The sequence below is a fragment of the Embiotoca jacksoni genome, unplaced genomic scaffold (genome assembly GCF_022577435.1).
Source record: "Embiotoca jacksoni isolate LCO1_2020_lvr unplaced genomic scaffold, fEmbJac1.0.p SCAF_9, whole genome shotgun sequence".
Lineage (NCBI taxonomy): Eukaryota > Metazoa > Chordata > Actinopteri > Embiotocidae > Embiotoca > Embiotoca jacksoni.
Genome location: NW_027185447.1, coordinates 20,544,233 through 20,566,004, shown reverse-complemented (window position 1 = coordinate 20,566,004; position 21,772 = coordinate 20,544,233). Strand labels below are relative to the sequence as shown.

General features: G+C 44.7%; 1 protein-coding gene across 2 annotated transcripts; it reads right to left on the bottom strand.

Annotated features, from left to right (window-relative positions):
* Positions 1-1,048: 1,048 nt before the first annotated feature.
* Positions 1,049-19,926, bottom strand: c1qtnf12 (C1q and TNF related 12). Of its 2 annotated transcripts, XM_069141286.1 has the most exons (8): positions 18,779-19,924; positions 8,929-9,033; positions 7,851-7,962; positions 7,466-7,650; positions 6,158-6,266; positions 4,883-4,976; positions 3,241-3,319; positions 1,049-3,135 (listed from the first exon to the last, which is right to left on the bottom strand). In XM_069141286.1, exons 1-8 carry the CDS (start codon positions 18,956-18,958, stop codon positions 3,037-3,039), a joined length of 963 nt encoding a protein of 320 aa, XP_068997387.1. In that variant the 5' UTR covers positions 18,959-19,924; the 3' UTR covers positions 1,049-3,036. The 2 variants fall into 2 exon arrangements, with proteins under 2 accessions (XP_068997387.1, XP_068997388.1); XM_069141287.1 differs by lacking the exon at positions 8,929-9,033 and having other exon boundaries at positions 18,779-19,926.
* Between the last annotated feature and the right edge of the window lie 1,846 nt (positions 19,927-21,772).

Below are 21,772 nucleotides of genomic sequence, written 5' to 3'. Positions count from 1 at the left end.
AGATTACCGTTTATGTAAAAAGAAAAAAAAGAAAAAAAACACAGAAAGTGAATTTTTCTTGCGTAAATCCCACTCGGCTAAGAGACTCTAATAAATTCTGGCTGTGCTATTTTCAACGTACTTTATTTTCATTTTGTTTCTCTTGAACTGCTTAGAACATTAAACTGCGGGGGGAAATAAGACCACATGTTAGCGGTGACTGAAAATGTTGGTTAGTTCATTTATAAATAAAAGATGTAATGTTTGTTTTCCAAATTTTTTTGTTTTTTTTTGAGGTTGTGCTTTTTCAGCCCCGTTCCCGTCTGAGACGTGTCTACTACAGTCGGCGGCTGAAATAGCACGTGGGTGCGACGTTCTTGCGGTCGGTCCTCGGGTACAGTATGTGACACTTGGCATCCCAGCAATGCTTCCATGAGAAGCCTCTATTATAAGGCATTCATGCAACGATGCTAACAAGCTCATTTTACTGGCTGGACAAGCATTCGTCCCATTAAGTCCGAGACCCTTATTAGTGCTTTTTGTGAGACCGCCCAAGAAACAATCCACTGATATGAAAGCTCGTTTAATAATCAACCCCCGACGGCAGCAATAAAGACCTGGATTGCGATGTTTTGTGAGGGACAACAGCTATTTAGTTTTAATTAAATTGAAAAAAAAAAGCAGCCCGGACAAAAACAGCCATTAGATTGAGTTGTCGTGAAACATGATCCTGAATTACGAGCAGAGCGTCTCATTTCAAACTAATCAATATTTCACAGGTAAGTACTGCAGTCATGGGTTTACTTGGCTGCCTGCCAGCGAAGGTATTTCAAGTATTTTGGGCATTTTTACAATTCAAATGGAGCCACAGAAAAAGCCCCGGAAAGCTTTGCTGCGCTGCAGACGATGCTGCAGTCATGAAATACGCAGAAAGAAAAACAAATTCAGATTCAGTAAAAATGTAAGAATTTGTTCATTTACCTCCCCTGATTAGTTTGATGTCATAATGAGGTGGTCAAATAAATACACAAAGCTATCATCATCATCGTGTGCAGAGACCAAATGTGAACATTTTTCAAGAGTTTTAATTTCATATTACAGCATTAAGTAATAAAAAATAGCAAAGATATCATTTTAATCTGTGGATTCAACAAAAGTGTAAATCAGCACTGGATTGATCGATTTTTGTCATAAACTGTGGTTACATCAACAACATAAATATCAAATTTCAATGCTTTTCCAATGTTGCTTTTATATCAGTTACGATAAATTACAAACATTATCTGTCAAGAAAAAGAATAAAATACAGGAAAAACAAACAGTTTATAAATGATAACACAAACCGAACCGCAATAAAAAATATTAGCTCTTGTTCAAATTTTGTTCTTTTTTTCAGGCAGGAGGTGAATGGTGATTTTGTCTGACGATTTCATGTGTCCATAAGATCCCCGATCAAAAAGTTACCTTGTAAAAACTGGACGGCCATTCGAGAGATTATATAACACGTCGGACCAGATTTACGGGGATCTATTGGCAGAAATGGAGTACAAACTTAATAATTGTGTTTTCATTGGCGTGTCATCGTCTGAAACAACTAATTATTGTGTTTTCGTTACCTCGGAAACGAGCGCCTTCATATCTACATAAGGAGAGGGTCCTCTTTCACGGAGCCCCGCCATTTTGCACCGCCACGTTTCTACGGTAGCCCAGAAGGGACAAACCAAACACTGAGTCTCAGAGAGGCAACTCAACAGGTTCACGAGTTCTCTCCGACCCGGAAACCCTCTGGTTTAGTTGAGCGGGCGGAGACATGATAGAAACGTCACGAACACGGCGACTTACTGGCTGTAAATTCTTCGAGACGACGACCTGTTCTGTTCACGCATGGACTTTATACACTTTGTACTAGTTAGCTGGCAGCATGAAGTCCGTTTAACTGGTTCCGAGATTGCTTTCTCCTGGGTAAAGTCTCTGCAAGTTTTAAGTTTGCAGTGCACTAGTATTAGTTTAGTCTATTAACGTGCATTAACCAATTTAGCTCTAAAATCAAAGTTCGGCTGAGGTATTTGGTCATAAACCAAAGAATTTGGACATAATAAAATGTTTATTTGCAAAGCTAAGGGCTTAACGTTCCATTTTATTCTGGTGGACTTGTTCATGGCAATCCGTTTAATAGTCGTTGAGATATTTCACTTAAAACCACAAATGTCATGTTGGCAGTAGAGAAAAAAAAGTTCCCAAAGTCAGAAGTACTCCGGTCTCAGGGGAACGTGAATGTTTAAACAGAATCTCAAGACAATCCATTAAATAGTTGTAGAGATATTTCAGTCTGGACCGATGCTAAAATGGCAAAAAAAAATGCCGGTCTAATGAGCATATTTCAAATGTCCAGTGTACTCACAGAGTCTATGTACCATATAACATATATAAATGTGAATTTAAAAAAAAAAAAAAAAAAAAAATAGTAGCTCATGAGTGTGTACACAACAGATATAGAAAACAATGACACGTCAAAATACATTAAAACTCACAAATGTACTATTTCTTGCTCCCTTGCTCTTCCGACAACTACAGAGAACATAAAAAAAAAACACAATAATTTTTTTTGTAAATGCTCGGTTTACTGCAAAGGTCTTCAACAACCATATACTGTAACAAACGTATCCTCTGTTTTATTTTCAGGTTATTTTATTGGTGAAGCAACATGCATCGGGGACGGCGGGTAGAGGGGGGAGGTGGGAGGCGTGTGGGGGGGAGGCAGGGGGAGGCTGTAAAAAACAAACTTTAACAGTCCTTTAAGTTCTTCACGCTGTCCGTTCACCATCCGACAAGCAGCCAAGTCAATGTCAGCCTTCCTTCCTTCAAACCTCCCCTGTGGTTTCGGTCCTGTGTGTGTGTGTGTGTGTGTGTGTGTGCGTGCGTGTGTGTGTGTGTGTGTGTGTGTGTGTGTGTTCGTGTGTGTGCGTGTGTGTGTGATGGTGCTCAAAAGACGTCCGTTGAAAGAAACAAAGAGGAAAAAAAACCAAAAGAAAAAGGGCCGTCGTAGGACGTCTGAGGCTATACACCGAGCAGCATGCCCATGAAATCCGAGCCGTTCTGTATTGTGACGGAAGCGCCGGCCGCGTTATCCACGAATATGGACGTGTACTGCCCGGCCTGCGGAGAGAGGAAACACACGACGTCGGCGGTGTTGGAAGGTGTGTTTGGTATTTTTGGTACGTTTATGTTTTGCGCTGGAATCGTCCGAAGCGCGCCGCTCACCTGAAGCTCCAGCAGCCCCTGAACGCTGACGGTGAATATCTTGCTGTTGCTTTCCAATCCGACGATCATCTCCAGTGAACTGCAATCATATATAAAAAAAAAACAACAACAACACACACACACACACATCTCTGATTAAATACTTGTCTTTTCAAATGTGTCCACGTTGCCTTCTTGAAGACCTTGTCGAAAGTCAACCGAGCGTAAAACGCCGGATATCAAAAGAGGGTCGTGAAGACATTTGGGAAATATGTGTGTTTTGCTTTCTTGCCGAGAGTTTGATGAAGAGATCAATGAGGATTTTTCTTTGACACTTTTCCTGGAAGGGTTCGCAACGTATTGATTTGTTCATGTTATTGTTTCACGCCGGTTTCAGTTCATGCGGTAGAATGAATCGTCGCCCCAGATGTTCCTTGTTGACTCATTACTTCAAGAATGGTTTGAAATGTCTCTGCTATGAATATTTTCTCTGGTTTAAGTTACAGTGTGCAGAGTTTCTCTTTTTTTTTTTTAGGGAGGGAGTGGGTAGAGGGGGGGGATCAACGGCGCGGTCGTGTCTGTGTGGTAAATTTGAGGCTACCACCGGCAGCTTAAAAAAAAAAAAAACGACCAACATCTCTGAAGCTCAGGAATCAACGTGTAATTGTTTTCTTTCTGTTCAAATTCCCACAAAAACCGAACTAGTATTTATTGCACATTTACCAGCTTCTTTTGCCGTTCTACCGAGAGCCGACGCCGGGCGGACGTCCCGCCGCGCGTAGGGCCCGCGGCGACGCAGCCACACACAGCGAGAGCGCTGGCTCCCGTCAAGTGGAAAATGCGACATTTTTATGGCAAATCAATCGTGTTTGTCTTCGGTCCAACTGCCGTCGCAACGGGCCCTCGCTTCGCATTCTCCGCATTTCCGCGTGTGGGAGGACGAGAGCGGCCGAGGCTGCGGCTCAAAAACAGCAAAACAACAAAAAAATAAAAAAGCCCACTGCTCTTTTTGGGTTAAGTAACCCGTCATAAAAATATTATTTATACATTCCTCTCATTGCACCGCACTGGAGGGGAACTCTGCGCAGTCCGGGGGAGACTTCAGGGAGCAAATCGTTTCAGTGGTTTTCCCCGACTCCGTGTAAATATAAATGTTTAAATATGGGAAAGAACCCGGGTCTGTAATTGGTTTTTTTTTTTTAGACCCACCGCGTCATATTCTTCATCATCCGCCTCCCACGTCCCGAACGAGGGCACCTCACCGCCGCGCTGTTTGTACGTAACAGGCGGCCCCGAAGGGTCAAAGGTGAGTCTGTAAAGATTAGTCGGGCGACGGGGACGAGAGATGACGTTTCCTTTTAAAAGACCGGCTCTGCTTTTATACAGGAAATGCCACGCCGGGTCCACACAAGAGTGAAACAGACGACACCTTTAACGGCTCGTAAATTCTGCTGTAAGTTAAGGCAGCATTAAGCGCCAATAAAATGTCGCCGTTACGAGGGAAAAGTAAACGAGCTGGTCGAAACGAGAACGCCGAGAATGCAGAAGTGCGGTCGTAACTTTTCGAGATCGATCATATGAACAGGCGATCGGTTGGAGGTTTCATTCAAATGCAAAACCTCACGCTCGCCGTGGCTTTAGGTTGAGTGTATGAAACACGTACGTGTATCTGTGGCAGAGCGACTCGATGCAGATCAACACCCGGACGTTGTCCCTGGCCTTCAGCTGACCCTTGCTCCTCTTCACCTCGTTGTGATCTGAAAGGAGGCAAAAATGTTCAACCACCACGTAAGTATAGCAGATCAGACAAAATATCGTTCTCTGTTTGAATTGAAACAGAAGAGACTATACATATATATATATATGTATATACCTGTCAATCAAACCGGTCAGGGCCCTAAACATAAGCTCTCTTTAAGGCCTAATATCTAATCAATGATGGGATTCTTTTTAGAAGGACCACCAGGAAACTGATCAGAAGCAGTGAATTGAGCCAACGACACCATAATTACTTGTGTAAAAAAATGTAATGACTTTGTATTTCATGAGAGAAGTTGATTGTATTTTGAATGGGAGTCTGTTGGAGCCGCAGGTTTTTTTTTTTTTTTGGAAGCAGCCCCTAGTGGCCCTTAGCAGTATTGCACTTTAAGGCACTTCAGCAGTCGGCTTCACTTTTCAGACCCAGAAACTAAATACATATAATCCAGTCAAACATTCCCCCGATGCGGCTAATTTACTTTAAAAGGACTAAACTTTATTGTGAAGCCATCCCTCGAAATTGAATGTGTTTATTACCCGCATTTTAGATGACAGCGATTTTTAATCCAATAAAAATACCACGGTCATTTTTTGGTAACTCCATTAGAGGGTCAGGTTTTGAATATTTCAGGTAGGAGGAGTTACAGTGATCCGATCACATCAGTTTACGACATTAACACCTTCCTTATTCAATAAATGGAGGTTGTTTTTTTTTAGCTGCACTCTAAACAACGACTCCGGTTGCTCTTCGGTTGCATTTCCGTCTGAGCAGCAGCTCAACGAGTCCGCTGCGCCCAGATTTCTATGATCTGCTGTATTGAACCGTATTTACCGTTGCCCCCGGCAACCACCTCCGTTGCCAAATCAACCATGAAACCTTAGGATTACGACTTTTGACTCTGTAATTCGTCATTCACGCAATTTGGCACGAATCAAACACTGTTCCTTGATTGTCACTGAATTCTACGGACCGATAAAGACTAAAAACTGGGTTCGTTTCAACAAAACCAACCGAAGGATGAAAGAGGCGTGAATGAAAACACCGGCTCTCCCCCGAGAAGACGTCTAATTACCCGGCACGAGCGTAAACCCCTCCGTGGGCGGACTTGTTAGTGAGCAGGGGCTTTAAAAGGCTTTGGTGTATGCAACGCCTTTATATAGGAAAGTTACTGCGATTTACCAATGTGGACATTAGCAGAGAACTGGTAGATCCCGGTGATGGGAGCGGTGAACCTCCCGGTGGACTGGTCCATTCCCGACCCTCTGAGGAAGGCGCCTTTAGCGGGCGGCTGAAAGCATATAAAAAAAAATGAATTAACGTGTGGACATGTTATGTTAACGGTGCATCGGTCCCCTCTTCATAATTAAACTACAAGTAGGCGTTCGGAGTGTCTTGCTTCGCAGCGTTTTAGCAAGTCCCAGTCGAGCCGGCATTTAAAAAAAATAAGAAATAAAAAAAGGCATCAAAGATCAAGACACTGATTTAATCAAACCACTGCAACAACTCATGTGAATGTACTGGTCCACCTGGTCAGAAGTGGTTCTAACTAGAGAGAGAACATGATTTTTGAATATTCTAATACATCTGTTAAAATATATATTTTTTTTTAAATCGAGTAGTTTATGCGATTATCGTTCTTCCTTATTTCCTGTTTTTGCCGGCGCCTGGTTGTAGTGCGTTACTCTTGTCAAAAGGTGGCGGCAATGCACCTAAAAGCCGTCTCTGTTTGTAAAACTGCGAGTCGACGCGAGATTGGACGCCGCGCTGCGGGTGAGTCCATTAATAATCGAAAAGCCAATTTTCGAGGAGAATTCTTGCTTGAGATGCCCTTTACTGGTTCTACTGTTCATATGTGTAAACTGCGCCTGCGCGAGGCCTCCGGACATCCTCTACCTCCTCGTGTCCTGCCTCATTGTGCGCCTCTTTATTTCCGACTCTGCAAAAAAAAAAAAAAAAAAACATTCAAATACGACTTTCCCAAAGCCGTAGTAACACGTCTTCACAAACACAGTGCGTGTAAGCATGTTTGCGAAGCCGAATCCTCCCTGCTCCGGCCTTGTCAGCCCGGTCCGAACAAGGCATAGTTCTTCCACTACAGCATGCTGTTTCAAACCGTGTCTATTTCTGTCCTCTCCACACTTTATTCCAAGTCAGAGACAGAGTGCCTTTTGTATGCCGCCCAGAGAGTGATGTGTAGAATTGAAAAAGTCGATATTTTTTGACCAAAGGGGCCGTCTGAGTCTCCGAGCGGCACTGCGTGCTTCGCCAGCGCCAGTTACCAGCGAGGGGATGATCCCCTCATAATTCTCCCACATGCCAACTGAGCAACGATTACCAAACACACACTCTTTGAAACACGGTAAAGGCAGAGAGACAAAGCGTGTAACCACGCATAGGAGGGATTAGCCACAAAAAAAACCACAAAAAAAAACGAGCGAAGCCGAAACCAACTCGTAAACATTTACTGGGGTTTTCAAACAAACTCACTGTCTGAAAGTTCTGGAGCTCCACCAGAGTCTTCTTGTCCACCACCACAGGTCCCTTGAGCTTGCAGTGGAAAGCCTCTTCTATTCGGCGGTACGAGGTCGTCCCCTCCAGGGCGAGGAGGGCTGTCGGTAGCTGGCTGGGGCTGGTTTGTCTGTCCAGCGCCGCTGCTCTCCTCTCTGTCGCCTCTGACGGAAACGCAGACAAGCTATCAACAACTTTTTTTTTTTTTAAACTATATCACCTTTTCAAAAAAAAAAAAAGACAATACAGTGATAATCCAAATGTTGAACTGAACGTCTTCTCTGCAAATTAAAAAAAAACAACAACTTTGGAGCCTGAAGAGGAGCTAGAAGGTGTTTGGGCTGGAAAAGCGACGTGCTTCTACCTTTAATCATCTCTTTGAACTCCTGAAGAAGAACTTCCTGGGTCACTTCGGCACCGGGAGAACCCGGAGGTCCCTGGGGGCCGGGGGGACCTGGAGGACCGGGCGGGCCTGGCTAATGGAAGACAGACACACAAAAACATGGTCATTGATCAAACTTGATCTGAAAATCATTAACTGTCAGTCACCCAGTGTAATGCCAAAGCGTCCACTAGGGGTCGCCGTGTCCGTGTCACGTTTTTTTTTTTTTATCTTGGCGTGAAAAGTAAGGTGCGTTAGATTAAGGCGCCAAAAAAAAACACATGGTTGGGTCCTGGAAAAAACTACTTGGTTAAGTTTTGGAAAAGATCATGGTGTGGGTTAAAATAAGCAATTTACGTATCTTACTTACATTACTTTATACAAAAAAAATCCACGTTGCCTTTTGCTTTCTCACGGATTTGAACATGGGTCTGCCGGGTAAAAGTTTGAACCAAACCGTAACGAACAGTGACGTCACTCGGTGGTTTGTTTAACGGCCGTTAAGAAGCCTCGAGCTCGGATTTTGCCCGGCGCCGTCTTTGCTCGTTTGGGATGCGACTAGATCTGATTGGAAAGCCGACGATACTACGTCCCGCCCACCGATAAGCCGTAACTTGACTGCACCGCAGGCCTGTCAATCAGACACGCCCCCGAAATGGGAATCTTTTCATGAAAACAATGCGTTGGCTGGGGAGTCTGTGGAGCCGGAGATTTTTTGGGGGGGCCGACCTCTAGTGGCCGTTGGTGGTATTGCAGTTTAAGGCACTTCCGCAACGGCCTCATTCTCTTCGTCCACTTCTAAACACAGTCAATGGTTTGAACCGTCCCACCTCCTTACTTGCACTTTATCACCCTTTCTACTTTTGTCACATGACCTTCTTCTTCAAACCTGAGCATACGTGGGACTGCTTTTCACGCCTGGACAAGGCGAAACGTGACACTGACACGCTATCCCCCTGGTGGACTGATGGGTGTATTACAGATAACGGGGCTTCGTGCTGATAAACGAGTACAAGTCTTTGAACAATTGCATGTCACAGAGCGTAACTACTGGGTTTACCAGGGGTCGTTTGCGTTTGCGACACTTTCCCGGGAAGTTTCCAACGGGCCTTTTGACAAAGTCCATCCATGATCCCAGTGGATCCACCCTCTGGTGATCAGAAATCTGCGGCAGAAAAGAAGACCACGTAAATTGTTTGGCCAATATGAGTATTAACAAATACGAAATAGAGAATATTGGGGAAAATGGAAGTGTAACGGCAACCTGAACAAATAAGCAAGAAAACAAAGTCCAGCCGCATTGCGAAGCCTGTTTAATAAGTGCTGTTTAAAAAAAAATAATAATCACATTTTATATTTAGATAATTCTGTCCATAGGGCGATACCTACGAAGCTACAGTAAATCCAAATGAGTCATTATTTCTTCCTTTCAAACCATCTTTGGAAAAGCTTTCCCTAAGATAGAATTAAATGGTGCCAGACACCAGAGAAGGTCAAACAGGGAAACCTCTTTTCTGCCCAGTCGACTACGAGGCTTTTTCACTTCGCCATCAGTCACCGTTGTCCTCCTGAAAAGCTTCGCCCTCTGCTTATTTTTTTTTCATTCCAGATAATTCGCTCAGGTGCCACGTCAGTTCTTATTTGCCCGACAGACTCGGACAAATGTAAACAAACCTTGTCAAGCGTTTTTTTTTTTTTTTTTGCTGCACATGAAAATTTCCATGAGCACCCTGGTGAAAAATGAGTCTGCCCGTCTTATGTGTGATGTCGATCCTGCGGACCGCAGGCCTCAATTACTGTAGTTTATAACAACATGTCACAGCGGCCAACACTTTCTCCCTCACTCAAAGACCTATTTTCTTTTATTAATGCTGCTCGTTTGAGCCGCGTGATGATGGAAAATTTTATAGGCGAGATAATAAATGTATACACGCGGCCTTGTACACAAGGGTGAGGTATGTTTGAGATTGTGTGTCCGTGGGTGTGCGCTCTGAAATAACTCCTTTTATAATAAATTGCTGCATCGGTGCCTGGGATCTGTTCGGGAGATAAGAAACCCAAGACGGCCCCGTGGAAGCAACGCTGTCTCACGCGTAGTGCTGCAAACTGCCGTGTTTGTTTTTTTGTTTTGTTTTTCATCTTTTTGGTCAAAAATGTGAGGCTGAACGAATTCCAATTTACAGCCAGCTCAGATCTTACCCGAACCCTTTCCCCCACCACCGCCACCCCCCCACCCCACCCCGAATGTCAAGAGCCTTCAGTTGAGATAGAAGAGGAGATAAGGACGAGTCATGGAGGTGAGCTGTCTGAGATGGAATTTGTTTAGGTTTGGCAGCGGGACACGGATCACTTATCTGCTAAACCAACATGCCCCTTTCTTCACTGTTAAAGACGTGCCTCTTGTTCCACCGCAACAAAGTAACTCCCTGTTTGTCTTTTTCAATATGCTGGAATAAAAAATAATAAAAAAAAACAAAAACGTCAGGGATTCTTTTTTTTTTTTTTTTGCAGCTCTCCGACTTTCTCTTCTCTCTGACAGCAGACAAAATAAACAACTTAACAGGCGCTGCTCTGGCTGCACGTCGGATTGTTCTGTGTTTTTGTTGTGATTTCGCGGCTTGGAAGCAGATAAAAGACGGACTGATTTGGTCAAGAACACTTTTACGCTACTCAATACTGTTTTCCACAAGACTGCCAGGCCTGCGGAATGAACTGCTTTTTTTTTTTTTTTTTTCCTTCGCATGTCAATTTGTTTTTATATTCGCTGACATACCACTTCTGTAACCCTTAAAGGAAAAGTTCCACAAAATATTCAAGGCTTATTTGCTTTTCTTCTTTTTATTTTTTTTTTGTGCTGAAATTTAAATATCACTTTCATGCCTGAATAGAAAGCTACGGTCAGCAACTGATTAGCTTAGCATAAACACACAACACAAGAAAGGTAACAAAATCTGCCTGACGGCACCTCTTAAGGTTTAACATATTACATCTCCTTTGTTTTTTTCCATACAGAAGCTGAAGCGGGGTTTAAATGCCATATTAGAGTGCTAATATTTCTGATCTGTACATGCGGTTCACGTCATCGTTTGAATTGTAATTTGAGACACGGAAATTTTGCTTTTCCACTGCTGGAACCGGCTCATTTACTTGCTTTTGGTACCGGGTACTTTTTTTTTTTGGTCGATTTTGCAGATAGCGCACCCTTCAGACGGTGTCGTAACTATGGCGACACTGCATAGAACTACCCGGGAATAGATCCACCAACCGTATGATCAAACGGGCAACCTGCTCCGCCGTCTGAACCCGACAGTCCAAAGTTAGTGGACGAAGTATTTTCTCAGACTAGTCGGTGGTCTGCGGCGTTTTCACTTTTCACCTTTTAGTACCAGCTCCGCTCGCTTGGAACCTCGATGGAGGTGACGCCCGAAATAGTACCAGGTACCGCCTACGGCTTTTTGCCCCAATGGAAGCCAAACAAAAGTGAGTCGAGTCCAACCGAGCCGGTACCGGCGGCGGAAAAGAGGCTTTAAACACCTCATTGTTAGCCAAAGCCAGTTGTTCATTGTTAATTTACTCCTGAGCAGCTTTTAGAGTTTTTTTTCACCTGTAGAAACCCCCCCGCCCCCTCCAGACGTAGCAGTTCTTTGAGCTTGAATATATATCAACATGTTGATGAGTGGATGTTAAGGTCGTGCTTCCTGAAAAGCCGAGACACTTTTAGACAGCTGAGTAAATTAACAAAATTTAAAAAAAAAGACACCTGTGACGAGGTGATAAGGAGAACATACAAAAAAAAGAGAAAAAACGTAAAGGCTTAACATATCTCCTTGCGTTTAAGTGTCTTTTTTTTTTTCCCGTCAAAGATACAAATCAGTGGAAGTTGGCGCGCACGTGACTTATAATTACACATCTTATCCGTTCCCCGTGTAAAAATAATAAGAAAAAAAAAAAGACAGCGTATCATTGCCAGGAAATCAGCCACACTCTGAGCCTGTTATCCTCTTTAACACACGGCATTGTAATTAAACCATTAAACCGTTGCCCCCGAGGATTTTTCTGCGCTCAAGCAAGAAAGGCTACGACCGAGGTAATTATTACCTTCGTTTCTGAGCTGAGAAATAGCAGCCGATCGCTGTGTAAATAATTGAATCATCAGCTTAAGGGACGCTCGGGTCTTTCCGCGAACCGCACCGCGTTCTTCTTCTTTTGTCTATCTGCGCTGTCGGACGGCTGGGACGGCTCACGCAACGCCGAAAAAACAACCACCCCCCCCCCCCAAAAAAAAAAAACCCCACTGGTTCTGATTCATTGTGTGCAGGTGGGTCGTCCGTCTTGAGCGGGAAGCTTCAAAGGGTCCACGCGACGCGGACGTGAAAACCACATTGCTTGACGACGCAGAAAAAAACCTTGTCAGAAAGCGTTCAATCTACTCACTCGCCGCTGTCGACTGCGGCGTAAAGTAAACTGTGGATTCCCCCCCCGCTCCCTCCTCCTCCTCCTCCTCCTCCTCTTCGCATAGCTACGCATCAGCACGTACGAGCCGTGAACAAAGTGAGGCGGGGAGCGGATCCAGGTATCGGTCGGGAGGGTTTTTGATGAAGAGACACTCGGCTTTGATCAGCGCTGATGCGCGAGCGCCTTCGAAGGCGGCCTCGTCTGTCAGCGGGCGACGGGTGCAAACGCCTTTCGCGGCGCGGGACGGCTCGAACGCGTTCAGGTATTCTGTCTGAAGGTGAGAAAACGTTAAATCTTCCAGACAGCGTTTATCCCCTCCACACACACACACACACACCCCCCCCCCCCCCCCCCGGCCGTTGAATGGCGCTCTAAATCACGCCGCATTACGGCGCCTTTAGATCTTAAGAATGGGATTCGTTGTGTTCCTCGGGTGCAAGAAGTGCTGTCCTAAGTTAACAAAAAAATACCACCTAAAGATGACCAATTAACACGTCGTTATTATTTTAAATTCATGCAAAAAAAAAAAAACTACATGATACAGTTTTACGTACTAAATTATTTCTTGGCTGTCAATTTTCTTGTTGTTTGTCTGGCGACAAGTCTTCAGGAAGTTCCCCTCAAACAGAGTCGAGCTGGCTGGTTCCTTCTGTGCCCAGTCTTGTGTTAAACTAACACAATATTGATATTTAACCAACAAAATATGAGGAAACATGTAAATATTTCCCAAAAAGTGGATCCAGCACCAATATAGCCAAGTTAGCATACTTCATTACAAGTCAAAGTTATGGATCCAACATTTTTCTTCATTTTCTGAAATATTTGCTTCTTTTTTTTGCACAAACAGATTTCATATCAGTCTCTCGTCAGTTTATTGAATATGAGGCGACAGCTAGTCAGCTTTGATTAACATAAACCCTGGAAGCAGTCTTGTGGAAACAAAATCCATCAAACAGGACCTCTTAAACTCCACAAATTTGTACATCTCATTTGTATAATCCATCCAAAAATGACGGCTGCTTCTCCCAACGTTCGAACATCAAGTTGAAGTTTTATGATGTGCCTTTGGACAGAGCTGCTTCTGAAAGCTAAGCTAAGCTAACTGGACTTCAATCTTATATTTAACTGACAAACAAGAGGAAACTACAGATGTATTATGAGTACACGTTGTAAATGTTAGTTTTATGTACTTTTAGCTTTTGTATAGCGGTTCCCAACCTAAGGGTTGGGCCCATCCAAAGGGTCACGGCAGAAATATGAGCTGTCATGAGGTGATTAATGGAGGAGAAGAAACAAAAAGTTCTGTGGCACAGATTTGCACTCTTTTGTGGGCCGGATAGTAAATGAGATCATCTGAAACTAAATGTTTGTGTTGGAGATGTGACAAAAAAAAAAAACTGAACCAGACCGTTTATTTATTTGTTAATTTTTGGGCCACAGGCCAAAAATATCGGGAACAATTAGCAGCTTGTCAGTCTCCTACCTAAAAGGTAACTCTGGTGTAAGTAGCACAGCTAATTAAGTAACATTAAGTGGAAATACTGAAGTCTAAGTACCTTAAGGTTATACTTAATATGCATTTTATTTGAGTGAATATAATGATTGTGCCGGGTAGCCATGGCTTCCAATAAAAGAGAGAGAAAAAAAAAATTTGTTTTATTAACCTACAGCAGTTTGGAGTTTGCAGTTTTTTGGATCAATTAGGGTATCGTTTTGAATTATTGTTGATCATTCACAGAAGCCTATAAGAGTTTATTAGCCAGAAAAAAAACAGAAGGACCCGCGGCCTGCAGGAATAACTCTTCCACAGGCGCTGCTTTAAATGTGTTTGTCATATAGTTTGGGGGGAAAATTAGGTTGAATTTATTTGAAGCAATAAAATGGGGAAAATATTTCCCTGGGGCAGCGTGCCACCAAAAACACAAACACAACTGTTAAAACACGTCTACGGGGCCGCAACCAGATACTGAAACTCGACTCCTCTGCAGCCGGCTCCTGAATTCTTCCATGTGTACAGTCGAACTTATCTTTATTTTCACTTGGCCGTTATCTGTTTTTCTACCTGCTCGTAACGCACGAGACGACATGAAACCTTTTTTTTTTTTTTTTTCTTTCTTTCTTTCTTTCTTTCTTTTCGCTACTGATAAAAAAAAAAAAAAACGTTGCAGGTTTTTAGGCGGGTTGGACGGGATGATGGAGAGTCTTTTTTTTCTTCATAATCTCGTGTTTTTACATCCCCGGGACTGCTCCCTTTGTGCAGTCATCCATGCATGGGTGGACGGGACGATGCCGCCCCGGGAGGCAGGGATCCCCCCCCCCCCCTCTCCCCCTCCACCCTGCGCTGTGTGGGGGAGGGAGGGGGGGGTGATCCTGCTAACCTGCGTGCATCCCAGTCGTCACGCATCCCCCCCTCCCACCCCCCGTTCCCCACCGCTGCACCTCACAGACGTGGATTGCTTTGAGGATTTATCGCCGAAGAGCTAAATACAGTTAGGCATGCGATGTTGACTCTGCTCTCCGCTCACTGTGTTATTACTCAATTGGCGAGCGCCGTGTGCAAAAAGCATAATTGCTCTATCACACTCTGGGGATGCTGTTATTACTTTGACAAAATGCTGCAGGAACACATTTGGAAGTGTAAATGAAATGTAGTGACTATATAATGACAGAGCTGAACACGCTTCTCATAACACGGGCCCGATTTGAAGTTGCTGTAGTTTTTGAAAGTTGCTTTTTTTTTTTGTTGCCCCAACACACGCACACAAAAAAAAAAAACACAAAAAAAAAGCCCGTTTTCTTTCGTGCGAGAGAAAGTCGGGATAAATTTGTGTTTACGCTGGAGGAATCACCACAGACAATCTTTGGCTTTCTACTTGACGTGGAAAAAAGGCGATATAAGCCGAGAGAAACTTTGATCGCCGCGTCACATCTGTTTTTGTGTACAAATTATAGCTTTGAAATTGGAGCGGGTGCTCATCTTCCCCCGTGGTGGGTTAAAACGAGCTGTTGAAAAGCAGCAGTGATCCGGGTCCATCTCAGGTACGGGGGGGTTTCGCCAAAACGTTTTTTGTGTTTGGGCAGAACATGAACGTAGGAAGTCATTAGCTCCTCCTCCTTTTATATGATTAATTTGTGGTTCTATTCGATGTTACATAAGCACATACTGTATTTATTTTCTCACTCTTATGCAACCAATTTGCCACTGACGAATTGGATAACGAGTGCGACGTAGGCAGCGCCACGGCCGGAGGCTAGTTAGCTTAGCATAAAGACTGCGAACAAGGGGAAAAAGCTAGCCTGCTTCTGTCTGAAGGCGTCGCAGTTTTATGGCGGCTTTGTGTGTCCGAAAATTTCTATTTTTCAATTTTTCCCCCCCCCCGTAAAGCCACAACGTCAACGTGTTTTTTTTGACATTTTTACGCAGAACAAAACAAGACAAGATATGAAGGGTTCACCAATGATCGTGACCTCAGACTCGCAGTTTCACCACGCTTAGTTAAGTTAAGCTGAGCTAAGCTTAACCATCTCTTGGTTATTCATCATATACAAGTTAGTTACTGAGATTTTAAACAATTACGTTATTTTCTTTCTGCATGCAGAGAAAGTTGCAACACTACGGTTGATTTTACTTGAAGCCACAGTTGACAAGTTAATTGTGAAGTTCAGCAGACGCGCCGAAATCAAGGTTTCAGGAAAATGATATGGAAATGATAACAACCAGGCGAGATTAAGAGATTTTTTGTTTTTTTTGTTTTTTTTGGAAATAAATCTGGCATCAATCTGACGCTGTTATAAATGAGACAAAATCCAAATAAAACAGCCGCTCCAAAAAAGTGTGTGAAGTTAAAACACGACACGGTGGTTTATTTTACGAGCAAATTTCAGGCGTAATGACAAAAGACTGTTTATTACTTTTGTCTTCTTCGCCGCTCTCTCTTTTCGAGACGACTTAATGAGGTGATTTTTACGACGTTAAACAAGCGCAACCTTGAAGAGTTCCCCCATCGTTGCCACACAGGCGGCAGGTAGTTTGCCGGTAGGTGAGCGCTCCCCCGTTTCCTGTGGGACTCGGGCCTCGTCTGTTACGCGGAGGGTCGATCCAGAAAAAGGTCCCACACGCCGCTGCATTAATCATCACCGGGGATGAGAGAGAGGAAACAAAAACCCTCGCCTCGGGCTGGACCCAGCCATTACTCAACACGCCAGGCGTGATGTTTGACTTGACTCCCTCCATTACAGCCATCACAGATCACTCACTGCTCTCCACACTGACAGATTCCACTCGTCTTTAGAGTGGGGAGCAATAATAAAGCTCCTTTGACACACGGCAACCTTTAAAAAAAAAAAATAAAAAAAACCCCGACGTGACGGTTCGCGGAGATCACGGTTGTTTGAAATGTTCATCATCTCATTAAAAAAAAAAAAAAAAAAGAATTCCACTGGCGGCACAACTCCACACCTCACTGTTGTGATCACTTTCAAATGGAAAATCTCCAGAGGAATGCGGAGTTGGACCGCACGCTGCCAGCAGGCCCACACACGGGATTGGTCAGATAGAAAAGGCGAATGCCATCATAAGAACTGTTTCCACTGGGCACAAGGAAAAAAAAAAAAAAATGTAAATGTGGAGTGTAAATGTTTGGCTTGTTTGAGAATACAAATTGCTTGCCAAGGCAGCTCCAATGGACGTGTTGTTTTTCTCTGGGACCGAACAGATGTGTAATAGGATAAACTTACAAACTACCCAAGAAAAGCACGTTTACCGCTTTTCACGGTGTGTGGCGCATGCTGTCTCTCTCTCTCTCTCTCTCTCTCGCTCTCTTTTTTTTTGTTTTATTTTCCTTGAACAGAAAGCCAGATAGAGTGGCACCAACAAACGCGGCCCTTGAATACGACCACTTCCACAGATGTCGAGCTTAAATCTCAGGTTCCATCGGAGGTGACAATGTTTGGCAGAGACGCTATCTGGCACGACCCGGCGTCTTAAGAGTGATTATGTCATTACTGTCTGATTGTGGGAGATGAGATGAAAAGAATGTCAGAGAGGGAGGCGCGGTGGGGTGGGGTGGGGTGGGAGATGGTGGTGGTGGTGGTGGCGGAGGGGGGGGGGGGGGCTAATCCTCACCGAGGTGTTCCCTTTCAGGACCCTTTCTATGGGGCTTTGTGAGGGGCTTACGCGGCATGCTGCCCCAGTTTTTCAGGGCCACACCGCCCCTATCGGATGTCCCAGACACGGCGGAGTCAGCGCCTCGGCCTCGTGAATGACAGAATCAATGGGCTGGGAACGACATCGCCGCAGGTCTTTAAATATCTGCCCACCTCGCTTTTCCCAGGAGTTACATCACGGCATGCGAAGGCATCCGCGCGGGGAGGGGATGGGGCTGGGGTGGTGGTGGTGGTGGTGGTGGTGCAGTGTTTGCGAAGACACCCCGCTCCCCCGCCGGGACGAGACCCGGCGAGCGAGATCCCAGCGGGGGCGGCGGGGTGGGGGGGGGGAGGGATGGAGAGGGATGGGGTGGGGGAGGAATCTGCAGCGGAGCTTCAGGGTTGACACAAGGTCATCCCTTCATAGCCGCTGCTTTTACAGGCCGAACCAAGTCAAACAAACACAGCCGCGGGCCGCAACCCACCTACAAAGTGTTTCTTAAAAAGACACAAAAGGAGGGTTTTTTTTGGTTTTTTTTTTTTTTTTTCTTTCACCGGTTACCGCGAGACGGCCCGGTTCGGAGAGCAGGAGTGAGGACTGGTATATAGGGCACGGGAGGGTTACATGAGAATGCCAACATAATGGGTGGGCCGAAAGCAAAACAAATACCCTGTTGGAAACCATCGCAAATATGCAACACCAGCAGCAAACCAATAAATAACAGAGTCAAGGGCCCAACTGTTGCTCCTGAAAATGGAAGCTCACCCGCAGTAATGTTGTTTTGCAAAAGGAGTTCGTTTCTAATGAAAACAAGGTTCTTCGGTTACACACGACTACTTCTTTTTCTTTTTCTTTTTTTCGCAATCTAGGAAATAGAGAGACTCTGAATGTTCTTTGAATTATTCTGTTTATAACTTGAGTTGTTCATAAATATCTGAGCCGGCTCTTTAACTCCGTCCCGTAGGTATGGCTGGAAAATTGGTGGAGGACACCCGGGGCTCGCACTAATTGATGCATTGATCACCCTTCAGATGTCCACATTCCTGGCATTCCTCCGGAAGTCATCCATTCAGAGTTTCACACATCCGAGTCTGAGACCTGACCTGGAAGGGCACACCTGTCCCGTCCCGGCTTTTTTTTACCTTTTGCCACGCTTTATTTCCCCTTTTTGCCTGTGCTGACAAGAAAATCTGCACATATCTGAAGGTTGATCTCAAACTTTTAATCTGATGCTCATGAATGTTTAACAAGGTTCAAATATTAAAAAAAAAAAAAAAAAAAAAAAAAAAAAGGGTTTTGAACCCACTACCTTGATGCTTCCCCCGACCTCCTCGCTGTTGGACAGAGTTGCGTTGTAAGTCTCCGTGTGTTGCGGAGTGGCCTCCTTCGGCCTCTTTCTCTCCTTCTTGGCGTCCACCCTGTCCAGGAGGACGCACTGAGTCCAAAACACGGCGGCCACCACGGCCAGAGGCCCGGCCCCGCACCACATCTTCACCTCACTCCCTTTTTTTTTTTTTTTTTTTTTTTTTTTTTTTTTTCAATCAGCACCAGAAATCCCTGCAGAAACGACCCCGAAGCCTTTCTTGGGTCGCGTGGTCACGTGGAAGCTGAGGATGCCTCAACAAAACACAAGAGTCCCAACTGGTGTGTGGGGGGGGGGGGGGGGGGGATGGGGGGAGGAGGGAGAGGGGGAGAGGGGAAACTGGAGGAATGCAGCTTTCAGGGACTCCCCGTCCAAGAGACTGTCAGACTGACTGCTGCCACCGCTGCCACCGCTGCCTCCGCCGCTGCCGCCGCTCCTCTCTTGATGAGCTCTCAGCCAGCACAACGTTGCAGCAGCGCTGGGGAAGTGGAGCCAGAAAGCCAGGAGGCTTACTCAACTATGAAATGTGTCAAGCAGAATGGTCCAAGGGAATGACAGATCGGCGCAGATCTGACAGCAAATAAACCCATTAGTGAGATTTTTCACGCTTTCTGCTCTGTTGGGGGGTGAGGTGGTGTTGGAGGGGAGGGAGTGGGGAGGGGGGGGGGGGGGGAGGGAGGGAGGGAGGGAGGGATGGATGGGGAGGTGCAAAAAAAAACAAAAAAGAAGAGGCGAGAGAGGAGGGGCGTCCAAAGCCGAGGGTGGGCTGCGGTGGGGCAACAGAGAGATGGATGGCAATATTCTCCTCTCCTCTCCTCTCTCCTCTCTCCTCTCCTCTCCTCCCCCCGGCCCCCCACCCCCCTCCCCGTCTCCTGCTGTTTCTCACACCGGGTGACGGATCCCGGCTCCGGCGAAGCGGCGCGGTAGCTGGACAAGCTGCAGAAGCCGGGCTTTCATCAAAAGATTGCAGGTCAGCAGCGCCTCCAAACAAAACAAAAAAAACCCACACAAACAGAAAAATCTACCTGTCCTGTCGGCACAACCTGCGCCCACAGGAAGGGGGGGTCTGGGTGGGGTGGGATGCAGGAGAGAACCCCCCCCCCAAAAAAAAAAAAAAAAAAAAAAAAAGCCAGAGAAGAGAGAGGAGATGGATGCGTGGTCGTAAAGTGTTGATCTCTCTGCCCAGCTTTTTCTTTTTTTTATCTTCCAGCTGCTCTCACCGAAAAGTCAAAGAGCCCTCCAGGTAGCGGTGAGCTCCTGCTCCTCCGTCTGACGCCGCTCAGGTTTGCTGCCTGCCGACTGTCCCGACAAGTCCAAGTCCATGTGCAGAGATTTAGTGCCTGGTAGCTCCCCCCTTTTCTTTTTCTTTTTTCTTCTATTTTTTCTATTTATTTTTTTTGCCCTGCTCTGTTGCACTCCCTGCCCCTCTGTTGCTCCTTTGCTCTCTGACTGAGCTTACAGGAGGGCTCGCAGTGGAGTTTTATCATCACCCGTTCTCCCTCCCCTCCACTCCCCCTCCCTCCTCCTCCTCCCCCTCCCTCCTCCTCCTCCTCCTCCCCCCCCACCCTCTCTCTCTCGCTCTCCTTTGCTTCACTCTACTGGCAACCTCAGGAGCCTATTCAGCTCTGTGTTATCTCATAGATGAAATGCTCCCGCTGAAGAGCTCCTTTGGCAGACAAGTTTTTAAATGCGTGTACATGACGTGTATGAAGTTGTCCTATCTGTCATTTGGACTCAATATCGGCCTGCTGTGTTTTAAATCCAAACTGGAAAGAAAATGAATGCACTTTTTTTTTTTTTTTTTTCTTGACCTTAACATCTAGAGTAATCTGTTGTTTAAAAACCTGCCAAAGAACCCTGACCGTGGTCATATACAACAGTGAGTACCCGTTTGTTTTTATTCACTGTTGATATTCAGCAATATAACTCCGAGTGCGCCGGCAGGAGAAGAGTTAGATTAATATTTATATTTTGACCCGTATAAATTGCAGGTTTCGGTAAATAAACCCGTGACTGATGTGAACAAATTGTTGGCCTGTGCAGTCCTCTAAAAATAGTGTTTGTCTAAAAGGAATTCAACCCTCTCATACTCTTATTAGGATAAATAACATGTTTTCTCACGGAGTGCCCAACCACGTATTTAATTTTAATTTCCTGACAACTTACATTTTGTAGTCTGCTCTGCTGATGTGCCATCGTTTCATTTTAGCACAGCGACACCCGAAGGCAGCAGCCGGAGGTGCAACCAGTACCTTTCCTGTATGGCTCCATACTGGTGACGTCCCAGTTCCTGTATTAGCTGGCACATCTGTCTAAAAACGTAGCAGGAAGCTGCGGGCCAAGAAGCATCAAGCTCCACACCGGAAACCAGAACGAGACCGGAAACTGGCCTTCAAAATAAAGCTCGTGTGTTAAAAAGGAAAAACATTTTTTTTTAATGTTGTTAATGCTTTTGTGTCAATTAACTGCAGTGATTTTAAATTCATCTACTACATGTAACAATTTAAGCTTCATCATTTTAGCTATTAATATCTATAACCTTGATCTATTTTAATAACATTAACCTTAGCTACAATCCATTATATTTCCCCACTACTTTTAGCTAACTATTTGAGCTGTAATCTATTATTAAAATTTTTATTATTTTACCTACTATTAAATATTTAGCAATTAAATGTACCAAACTAACCATTTATCCATTATTTCTTAGTCTGATTTGAAAGCAAAGGTTTTAATTCTGTGACCAAAACTAACAAAACTGTAAGAGCAAATTTGTTTGCAATGCAAATAATTATTATGTCAATTTATGTATTTTTTTTTTTTTTTTACTAACAAACTTGATTTTATATTGCAGTGTGAGAAATTCGCTTTCAAAACTGTTGTTTTTGCTTCGCCTAATAAAAACACAAAAATACCTCCAACTTAAACTTCAGTTTAAGA